The sequence below is a fragment of the Cupressus sempervirens genome, chromosome 10, assembly GCF_028749045.1.
Source record: "Cupressus sempervirens isolate cs-2001-9-10 chromosome 10, ASM2874904v1, whole genome shotgun sequence".
NCBI classification, from domain to species: domain Eukaryota; kingdom Viridiplantae; phylum Streptophyta; class Pinopsida; order Cupressales; family Cupressaceae; genus Cupressus; species Cupressus sempervirens.
In genome coordinates, this window is record NC_143127.1 from 67,835,162 (window position 1) to 67,846,938 (window position 11,777).

An 11,777-nucleotide genomic window follows, 5' to 3' on the forward strand; every position below is an offset into this window, starting at 1 on the left:
CACATCTCTCTCTCTCTCTATATATATATATATATATATAAAATTTAGGATAGAAATTAGATTTTTTTTAGTGTATATATATCTTGATTATATATGTGTGTATGTGTGTCTATGCATATACCATTTCTCTTTTTATGTATATGTATGCATGTGTGTATAGGTGTGTATATGTGAGTCTATATATGCATCTCTCTCTCTCTCTATGTATATCCTAAACCCTAACTATCCTCTTTCTTGAGCTTTATGTCATGTCTCTACCCCCTCCATCTCTTTTGTATGCCCTCTTCCCCTTATTGATTTCCCATAAGGTTGCAAAAAAAGGATGAGAAGTTGAGAGAGAAAGTATAATTACATAATTACCCTCTCTCACACTAACCACCACCCCCCCCCCCCCCCCCTCACACACGCACACACACACATTAGTTATTCTCTAAATTATTCTCTCCCATACCATCTCTCACACACATCCCCTTCTAATGAACCTCCCCTGTTCGATCCTCCATCACCATCTCTCTCTCTTCTAAGTTCTAGGTATCCTCTTTCTTTCTAGCTCTATCTCTTCTCTTGCATCTTATTAACCTAGCATAAGAGTTATTGTGACCTCTCACCATCTCTTGCATCCTATTTTCCATTTATTTCTACCACATTTTGGCCACCCTCTCCCACTTCTCCCACTCTCTCTTACAAGTTCCACATGTTAGAAAAATGTCCAAAGATCCCATCAAGATTCGTGACAACTACCGACTATGTACTATAAGTTGAGTGTTTGTATTGAGCATAGATAAAGCGATACTTTGGTGCAATAGAAACCCCACTCTAAGAAGTTCTCTCTCTCTCTCTCTCTCTCTCTCTCTCTCTCTCTCTCTCTCTCTCTCTCTCTCTCTCTCTCTCTCTATCTCAATTAGTATTATGGTTATGGATATGATTTATATTAGAATTTAGATAAAGGTAAGTGTTAGGATTAGGGTTCAAAATTTAGGTTTATCATTTAAATTTTATGTTTGAAATTAGGGTTTAACATTTATTATTACTATTAAGGCTAGGTTTTATTATTTATGTTCTGTTACATAATTTTCTATTAGGGCTTATAGTTTATCATTTAGGATGTACATTTATTATTTAGGATTAGTGTAAGGGTTAGGTATTAGCATTTGGGTTTAAGACATTTGCTATTTATTTTGATATTCTTAAATGGCTAGTAAAAAAGTAGTTATTAGTGCCATGTTAGTTATGCCATCATCTTAAGAATATGTAATCTTTGAAAGACATGCATCTATCCCATGTTTTGAATACATTGTTTTAAGAATAGGTAATTGTGACAATTATTAGCATGTCATTACTTGTGCCAAGTAGGGTCAACTCCTCACCAATAGCTCCATTCATACAAATTCATGTCACAAAACCCTCCTAAATAGAGAAGTTCAAGGCCTACCTCCAACGAAGGGGACTTCATGTTAACATAAGATGGTATTGAGACTTTATGATGCCTTTGCTTCTATGATTGGGAGTATAATGTCAATTTTTATGTAGGACTTCCAGAATGGATGGCTAGCACATCTTGGATTCCCATTTCAAAAAAAACTTGTTTCTGTTTGTTTTGGATACTTGGTAAGACAATCCACTTTTTTCTCTCCTCTCCCATTCCCACCTCTTAATATCATTTCTTTTGCTTACCTAAACACAAAATTGACATTTTACTTTTTTTTCTCTTAATATCATTTCTTGTGCTTACCTAAACATAGATTTGATATTTTACTTTTTTGTTTGTAACTAAGTGGATCATATTCTCTTGTAAACACTCTATATTGCACTATTACTTCTCAAATAATATCATGCCCCCACACAATTGCATAAAAATTTTAATGTTGTGATTCAAATCAAAGAGCTCCCTTTTTCCTCAATTGCTCTAACAATTCAACTTGACACACTCATTTATACTATTAGATATTTTGTTATTAACTCAAAAATAGAACATGTTGATTAATTAAGCTTTAACTTTTAAATTAAAAAAAATGATTCAAACACATCTTTTAAAGAGTTAGATAAAAACTTAATATGAAAAACCATCAAATTACAGATGTAGTTACAACAATTATTATAGACAATTATAGATGTGATTACAATGCATCTATGGATGATTAAGTGATTAAATTGTCATATAAGGGAGAGAAATCCTGAGAAATACTCACATAATGTAAGATTCATAAAAGTAAATTTTCACTATTATTAAAATTTATTAAGAAATTTTCAACCCATATATATAATAGTCAACCTCATTTTTTAATCAATTTTTCTTAATAATCAATTTAATATTACTTTTCAAATTCTAAAACGTTATATTTTACCATATATATAATCATATAAATTCATATGGAATATGACATGAGCTTTCGAAAAATAATATTTTATTGTGTTGCAAAAAAATTATTTTATTGTGTGATAAAAAAATTCCTAAGAATGGCCATGCGGCCATTAATTGACCTTACAACCATTAAATTAAGCAGAAGAGAGGAAAATAACTTCTTTGGAAACTCTTGTTTTCACCAAATTGGGAGATTGGTATCAGTGTAAGTCACATTAAAGCTTGTGTGGAGAACATATCTTCAGCAGATGAGGAACAATGAAATTTGGAGAGATCAATTAAGTTGGCGAGAGGGAAGAGTATTGTATTTCATTTTACTTTCCCCAACGTGGGGAACATCTTGATTATCCCCAAAATGGGCCGTTGTTAAATAATGGTAGTAATGGGGTGAGGCATCCAACTCCTCTATCTACTCTTCTTGTTCTCCTCTGCCTCTTTCCCCTATGCTTTCCCTCCCAAAAATTCCATTTTTCCTGCTACGGTGTTGTATTCTCTCCTTGCTCCAAACTGCAGCTTGAACAACAGCGCCATAAGCGACAGCTTCGTCAAGATTCACAGATTTGCACATCTTCTTCCCAACAAAGACTCTTCTTAGCAATTCCTAGATCTTTGGGATCCTTGACGAACCTCCCACCAACACGATCTCGTTGATTTGGGCATTGCTCATCTTAGTGTCCTCCAAACATATCCTCACGATCTGCATGCACTTTATGAACACATCAGCTTTCAGCTTTTAAAACTTTGCTCTGCTTATTTGTATGTCTTGCCCGTCGTGAAGGCCGTCAATGTCGATCACGGTCTCCGCCATGGAAGAAAAGCTCCGCTTTGCTCTCTCACACTCTGCCCAAACTCTCCTCAGAGCTTTGTCTTTTGAACATAGATCTTTCTCTTCTTTGTGTCTTCTTTTGAACTTCTTCATGCAGTAATCGAGCAATCTGTTGTCAAAGTCCTCCCTTCCTAGATGCATGTCTCCCCCCACCACTTTCACCTCTATTTTCCCCTTTTCCACCCTGACAATGGAATTGTCAAAGGTCCCTCCGCCTAGATCGAAAACAAAAATGTTCTTTTTCACGCCTACGGATGCATGAAAGCCATAACAAATCGTAGCTGCAATGGGCTCGTTGATCATTTTCATCACATTGAGGCCTTCCATTTTGCAAGCATCTCTCGTAGCCCTCTTCTGAGAATCGCTGAAATATGCAGGAACCGTGATGACGGCGTCTCTTACTTTGCAGTTGAGGAAATCTTCGACCGTCTTCTTCATATTTGAGAGCACCATTGAGGAAATAATATGGTTTTTCACTTTCAGTTTTGAAGAAGATGGATGTAAAATGCATGAAAGGCAAGGCGATTGGGATTGATTTGGGAATGACGTACAGCTGTGTTGGTGTGTGGTAGCACGACAATGTTGAAATCATTGCAAATGACCAGGGAAACAGAACCAGTCCTTCCATGGTTGCCTTCTCCTCCAAATTCCAAGTTGTTGGAGATGGTGCCAGATTCCAAATCGCAAATAATCCCAACAATACTATCTTCAATGCCAAGCGTCTCATCGAAAGGAGATTCTCTGATCCTTGTGTTCAAGCCAACATCAGACTCTGGCCCTTCACTGTTGTTTCTAGAGAGAATGATGATAAACCCATGATTCAAGTTTCTTACGATGGCGAGACGAGGTTGTTTTCACTCGAGGGTATCTCCGCCATGGTGCTCTCAAAGATGAAGAAGACGGCCGAAGATTTCCTCAACTGTGACGTAAGAGATGCTGTCATCATGGTTCCTACATATTTTAGCAATTCTTAGAAGAGGGCTACGAGAGATGCTGGCAAAATGGCAAGCCTCAATGTGATGAATATGATCAACAAGCCCACTGCAGCTGTGATCTGTTATGGCTTTCATGCATCTGCAGTTGTGAAAAAGAACGTTTTTGTTTTCGATCTGGGCGGGGGGACCTTTGACGCTTCGATTGTCAGGGTGGAAAAGGGGAAAATAGAGGTGAAAGTATTGGGGGGAGACATGCATCTGGGAGGGGAGGACTTTGACAACAGATTGCTCGATTACTGTGTGAAGGAGTTCAAAAGAATACACACAACAGAGAAACATTTGTGTACAAATGACAAAGCTCTGAGGAGACTTCGGGCAGAGTGTGAGAGAGTGAAACTGAGCTTGTTCCAAGGAAGAAATTAAGTCTAGAAAAGTAAGTCAAATTGTGACTATTTAACACTTTTGCACTAGGAATCAAGCCTTAGTGTGTGATGTTTAAGTCGTTCAGTCTTCCACGACAGAGACCATGATCGACATCAACGGCCTTCTCGACGAGCAAGACTTCCATGTACAAATAAGCAGAGCAAAGTTTGAAGAGCTGAACAGTGATTTGATCATGAGGATGTGTTTGGAGGATGCCAAGATGAGCAATGCCCAAATTGACGACATCGTGTTGGTGGGAGGTTCGTCAAGGATCCCAAAGATCCAGGAATTGCTGGGAAGAGTCTTTGTTGGTAAGAAGATATGCAAATCTGTGAATCCTGATGAAGCTATGGCTTATGGCACTACTGTTCAAGCTGCAGTTTTGAGCAAGGAAAATGTGGAGTTGGAAGTGGTGGAAGTGGCGCCATTGATCCTCGAGATTGAAGTGGGAATGGGCGTAATGCCTATGGTTGTTCCTCGCAACACTCGAATTCCCACTCGGATGGATATACCTCTGACCACTCTGTATGACAATCAATGGTCTACAAGCTTCCCTATTTATGGAGGTGAGAGAGCTTTGGTTGTCGACAATAATTTATTGTGGAGTTTTGTTCTGGATGGAATACCACCAATGCGAGCTGGAGTCCTGAAGCCCAAAGTCTATTTTGAAGTGGGTGCGGATGGAATTGTGATAGTTTCAACCATGGAGGAGCAGACAGGGAAGAACAATTCAGTCAGCACTGCCAGTGAGAGGAGGAGTTTGAGCAAGGAAGAGATTGATAGAAGAGTAGCTGAGGCAAGCGAATATCATTTTGAGGACGAAGCTGCAAAGGAGAAGCAACTGGCGAGAAGCGAACTCGAATGTTATGTTTACAATATGAAAAGCAGGGCGATGGAAGCCAAGAATAATGAGAAGGGTATTATGAAAAGCATGGAAGAAAGCAAGGATTGGCTGGAAAAGAATGACTGTGTAGGAGTTGAGAAGCTGCAGTTGAAATTGAAACAGCTGGAGTTGGAATGCAAGTCATAGAGGTATAGTCAGAATTTAGAGAGTTAATGTTTTGTTTCCAAATAATTGTAGAGAGCATTGCCATGCAATATGATTTCTATATTTAGTTTTTTTTTGGTTCTAAGATAATTGCTAAGTTTTTATATTTATTAATCAATGATGTAATGTTCTAATATTTTAGAAAATATTGATATAATGGTGTGTGAGATTTTGTTTTGGATTATGTCAAGAAATCTTAAGTAGTTGTAATTATCTATGTATCTTTTATGCGATTAATTGGATATTGATATGACTATTTTTTTTCAATGATTTTTTTTTAATGAATACAAATTCATCTTAATGATTAAAATAATTATTTTTGTAGATGATTCATATAATGTTCTTATTCTTTTAGATAGCACTAACATACAATTAAGTAAAACTAAGGTTGAAATTATCATATATGGAATAATGGGTTCCACAAATTCATCCTCACTATGGGTTCTATTATGCACACATGCTAGCTATTGAAGTCTATGGTGTAAGTAAATAAATTAGCTGCCATTTCAAATATGAGATCCTCTATTGTTTGGTATTCATACACATGTGCGTTAGGAATAAGATGTCTCAACCTTGTATAATTCCTATTCTTATTATTTGTTTTGTAAAATGTATTTCTTGCAAATAATGTTGATGTGTCGAAATCTTGAATTGTGTGTAAGGAGATCATGGCTCAAGCGGCTATGACGGATTCCTATGACACGTAAGAGCTATGTTATGAAGATTCAATGACAGGTGAAGACATGTGGCAACTAAGATATTTGAGTACTGTAAAACCCTAATACGGTTTACCTTTGGGAGTAGCCCTAAAGTGAAGCGCATGTTATAAGAATTTTTAGGGTTACGAAGGATGCGATGCGAAAAAAAGGTGTATTGTTGGTATTGCATGTAGCTACTGGAGTCTTATGTTGTCAATGTTGAGCTTCCACTACAAGTGTATTGTAATCTTTTGTTGAAGATAATACATCGTGCAGGTTCTGAAGGGGTGGGGTTGTTTTATCGAAAGGTTTTTCCCCATCGGCAAATCCTTGTGTTATGCGTTCCTTTCTCTGTCTATTTTTTGTATGCATGGTTGGCTACAATATTGTTGTTTACATGATATTGAATCTGTAAGTGTAGAAGATTTTAATAGGATTGGCATCATACTTTCCTTATGGGATTAGTGTAGGAAGTTGTTTCCACACCTGAGTTTCCTTACAAAATATTGGTACAAATAATATGATTATTCTATCCACAAACTTCAAAAACTCATTGTACACAATGTTAAGAAATAAAACATCAGTGGCCATTCAAAGATGAAATTGAAACATCATCATAAATAATTGTCATTCATCTAAGATCTATATATATAATTACACAGAGGTGCCCAGTTCACTATAACATCTTGATCTTGGGTAAGGTAGGTGGTGGCTCCAAAAATATTCAAAGCTTTAAAATGTTTACCAAATGTGTTGCAAAAGTTTGAAAAACCAATGGAACATTTCGTTGTCCCTAAGATAGCCAAAGGCAATAGAGATATCCCTCAACAATCTCAGGGAGAGATAGACATCCTCAACATCACCAACATGCGAGTTTTTATAATTGTCATCGCTCAATCCAAGTTTGAATGGCTTGATGGAGCAGTGGTGGAATAGTTTCTCAGGCTAATGGATTGGATAAGTCTATGTTTGCAAACATGATGGAACATATTAAATAATACCTTAAAAATTGGAAGAGTGAGTGTTTGGAGACCCTTTTCTTGAAAAATCCTCATTTGAAAAATCAATTATGCACATACATACATACATATTGGTGGCCCCCAAAAATTGCCCTCAAACTATTGTCTCCATCCAAAAGATCTCCTCCCCTAAAATCTTACTAAAAAAGCGAAGGCCTTTTAAAGACAAAATCTAGAGAGAAGGTGATCAAAACTTTATCATTTCATCAGATTATGGTTGTTGGGAGATCTATCAATAAAATTGTCTTATTTTAGATTCTTTGGGACCTTGCATCAATGACCTTCAAAGATGAGAATTGAAGTAGCTCATCTTCTTTTGTCATCTTTTAATAGCCCATGATGACCAAAGTGTAAAGAATATTTGTGACTAGAAAAGACCAAAATAAACTAATAAGATATTAAGAAAGGTGACAATGCTTTTGGTATTGATGATTTTCAACCTGATATTTTTCAAGCTCTTTGAAACAATTTAGAATGTTGACATGTAGGTAACCATGTAGAATAGAAAGTGTGGTATCTTAAACCCTAAGAAGATGCTTGGATTAAGAATATAGAGCTACAAAATTTAGCTTCACAAGCTAAGATAGCAATTCAAGCATCATAGATCCAACTGTCAAGAGATAAAACGCCAGAGAAATTGAATATAGGTTTTGGTTGCTACTTCAATTATTTGATCATTCTCAACTATTTTGATTCAAAAAGTTGATAGGCTTGTGAGGTTTTGAAATTGGTTTGAGGAAGGATTGGAGATCATAAGTAGAATCTTGTAATCTTGTAAATTCATATGATGTTTATAGTCACTCCCAAAACTTATTGGTTTGCATTTGCTTCCTTTTTCAAATCAAAATCTATCAAATTTTATTTCTAGTTGGCTCTTGAACAACATTCTCGCTCTTCATCATTTGTCCAATCTATGATCACATATTTTCTATTTGCATTGGGTCCCTACATATTTTGAGGCAATATACTAGTGAGAGGGGTACTATCAAAAGCATGGAAGATACCAATGATTGGCTAGAATAGAATGACTCTGTAGGAGTTGAGAAGCTATAGGAAAAATTGAAACAAGTAGAATTTGAATGCAAGTTACTAAACTAGAGGTATAATCAGAATTTGGAGAGCTTTCCCTATCTCCTTGGTTGTGTTAGGCTGTGCTAAAGTCTGGCCTATTATATTTCTATTTTATTGATATTTTTTTTCCTATGGGATTAATTATAGAGAGGCATTGTAATGCAAAAGTTTATATGTTTGGTTTCAATTTTAGAAGTACTTTTTAAAACTTAATTTTATAATATTTTCAAACTTTCTAAAGTTTAATCAATTATAATACTCATTTGAAAACTTGAACAAGAAGTCTATAGTTTGTACATTTATTTCTTGCTTTACTAATTATAGAAATATCATTTTGTTTTAACTTTATTGGTCTATATTACAAATTGTGAGTAAAATTTAATTTTTACTTTTAGCAAAATATATTTTTTATTCATTCACTTCATTAGATCACATCACATGTCAAATGATACTAAATTCTTGAATGGAATATACTTATATATTTTAATGGTTTTGATTTTATTGTCCATTTGATTTATATGTTTGATTTTGAATTGACTTGCAAAATAGAATTAAGTGCACAATTCATTCTTTTTAATTTTTAGAGACATTTTTTTATTTCTATAGTTCTATTAGAGAACACGTGGGAAAAAGAAACCTTGAATAACTCTTTATAAAATTTAGACATCTTATCTTCATTAATAAGACTCAATCACTATAATCATTTATTTTAGAAATTTGTACAAATTTTATTCTCAAAACAATTATTGTATGGTCTATTAAATAATATTTACACACGACCTTTGAAACCTCCATAAAATACTAATATCTCACTTATCCTTGCTAGCTCATACATCGTCGACGAGATTCGTAGGGCACTCAATTAAAAACTAGATACCCACATACTTTTGACAAGATTAAATTGACATTATATTGAAACCTCCATTAAAGAAAGAGTTAAGTGGAGGTGGATGGAAAGACAACATTAAAATTTAAACCAAGCATTATACAAACAAAAGACATCTAGAACTATCCAAGTTTTATTTTACAACTTACATGGCTAATTTTTGTGTGCTAGTAATAACTCATTTAATTGATTCAAACCATTTGCCTTGAACAAATGCTTTCTTCTTCATTTTTTCCTTTGTACTTCATCATCATAACCTACACTATAATTATTTGTATGTATAGATCTATTTTGTTTTGGAGTTTTGGACTCTAAAAAATATTTTTTGATTTTATATCAAGTTTGCACTATTTTCTATTAACTAAATTAACGAAGATACAATAGTTTCAAAAAGAACTTTATTTTGATTTAAGGTTATATTTATTTATAATTAAGTTTAAATTAAATTAACCATAATGTGGAGATGAATTTTTATTTTTTAATATATGGTTTTTGATTTTTTAATTTCTTCCAAACTTCTTATTTCTTAAAATCATTCTGACTTATTGTGTGCGTGAAATTCTAATCTTTCACATAATATTCCATAAGTAGTCTTTATGTTAAAATATGATCTTCGAAATATTATGAATTCAAAATGGTGCAACTTATTTATCTAATAAATTTTATTTTTTAATTTGGGAGATTTTGTTGACCCTTGGATTAAAGATACCTCTATCTCATGTCGGTGCATAAAGAAATTTCATCTGAGGCATATGGTCATTAAAAATAATGATTTATTGGTGCTCAAGAAGAGCCACAATAATATTTCAAAACTATTTTTAAAAAAATGTTTATAGCATAAAAGAAGAAATGTTTATAGGAGAAAAGAAGGTCTATAGGAAACCCAAGAATAAAAAATCTAATACATTCTTTTTCCTCTACTTTCTTCAATTAAAAGTTAGTTTTTGAATTATGTTAAAATTTAATGAAGTTCTTTAAAATATTAAAGCTATTTCATATTGAAGACATTTTCTTCACATTTGAATACCTAGCCCATTTTTAACCATACATAATCTCTAATGCTAATACAATTTCAAGCAAATTTAATAAATAAAGAATCTATTAAAAAATTAGGTAAAATAAATAACGAAAAAATATTATGCATAGAAAAGATATGTAGAGATGTCCTCGATAAGGAATATGCTTTTAGCTTAGCATGCAAGAAAGAGATGCACACTAATACATCTCAAGTAAGGAAATCATCATACGGGTGCAACACGTAGGTTTTATTCTTCAAAGTAATATTCTAATTTCTAAAATTCTACCACTACAATCAATTTTTGATGATGTCAACTTGCAATGTAAATACACACAACTGCCACCTATACAACCACATAAAAATTTAACATTCTTATACAATATTATATCTCTACTCTGCTAATTGGAGATCACATATTCATCTATGATTTATATCATATCTCTCCATACAAATTTCTACTATAACCCATGTTAATCATTTTGCGGTCATTAATAGTTCAAATTTGAATCTATTTAACAAGTTTGGTGAAGGGATATTGAACATCATGTTGGTGCTTGAAAACATTGGAGGGTTTTTAATTGCCCCCATGAGAATATGACATATCTAGGGGTAGCTAACTCCCATTCTCAACATATCATTTCAGACACAGGGCCAACTATAAGGCTTGACCCTTCTTCTACTTCAAGCTCTGCTGAACCTAGGTGGGTAGACCTCATATTCAAATGATACCATACTAGTGCAAAAACATATCATTGAATCTATTAAGCAAATTTTACCCTTATTTCTCCTAATGACTCATAAAATGACATAGATCTATAGTAGCTAGATGCATATCTATGAAATTCATAAGTCGAGTGAGGGTCAATCCTTTTCAGCCCACTACAAGACATGAAAAATTGAATTTATTTTGAATAAAAGATTTTGTGCAAATGAAATTCATATCAGCTTGCATATGATTTAGTGATCAGTACCTTATCCTTTGAAACATAGAGTCATTACCAATAGGATGACCTAACTTGTTTGCATTACAATCAAGTTTATCAACTGAAATCCCCAAATCCCATTCTTATGCAATATCCCCTTCATACACCTAGAAATCCTATCAGAAGACTGAAGCATTTACCTAACTCCTTGAGTAAGAAGCAACAATAGATCTGATAGACAACTCATCTAAGTTTCCTTAAATCAAATGAACCTTATCCATTTAATCACAAAGTTAATGACATATGAAGAATTAGGAGACAGAACAAGGAAGCTCAGATAATTCTTGTAAATCTCTTTTTATATTCATCCATGGAAAGATTGAATACATGAACTGGTAAAACTAAATGGAACTCAAGATACTTCACATAATCTAGCATTAATTTCTAGTATCTTATAATGACAATACATGACATGAAATGAAAATCTACACATAAACAGGTGTGTGGCCTTCACTGCTAGAGCTCAGCTCAATAGATAGGAAGCAAAACCATCTTCAACCCCTGGTTT

At 34.0% G+C, this 11,777-nt stretch overlaps 3 protein-coding genes across 3 annotated transcripts; 2 read left to right on the top strand and 1 right to left on the bottom strand.

The window, feature by feature from the left end:
- Nucleotides 1-3,095: 3,095 nt before the first annotated feature.
- LOC149532611 (heat shock protein SSA2-like) lies at nt 3,096-3,641 on the bottom strand. Its single transcript, XM_089805739.1, has one exon. The coding sequence runs from the start codon at nt 3,639-3,641 to the stop codon at nt 3,096-3,098; it is 546 nt and encodes a 181-aa protein (XP_089661865.1).
- A 548-nt stretch (nt 3,642-4,189) lies between these two features.
- LOC149532612 (heat shock 70 kDa protein-like) lies at nt 4,190-4,546 on the top strand. The gene has a single exon (XM_089805740.1). The coding sequence runs from the start codon at nt 4,190-4,192 to the stop codon at nt 4,544-4,546; it is 357 nt and encodes a 118-aa protein (XP_089661866.1).
- Nucleotides 4,547-4,649: 103 nt separating this feature from the next.
- Nucleotides 4,650-5,576, top strand: LOC149532613 (heat shock 70 kDa protein 3-like). The gene has a single exon (XM_089805741.1). It carries the CDS (start codon nt 4,650-4,652, stop codon nt 5,574-5,576), a length of 927 nt encoding a protein of 308 aa, XP_089661867.1.
- The last annotated feature ends 6,201 nt before the right edge of the window (nt 5,577-11,777 follow it).

Excerpts from the sequence above, each read along its gene's own strand:
- LOC149532611 (XM_089805739.1), bottom strand. The coding sequence starts at position 3,641 with ATGGTGCTCTCAAATATGAAGAAGACGGTCGAAGATTTCCTCAACTGC.
- LOC149532612 (XM_089805740.1), top strand. The coding sequence starts at position 4,190 with ATGGCAAGCCTCAATGTGATGAATATGATCAACAAGCCCACTGCAGCT.
- LOC149532613 (XM_089805741.1), top strand. The coding sequence starts at position 4,650 with ATGATCGACATCAACGGCCTTCTCGACGAGCAAGACTTCCATGTACAA.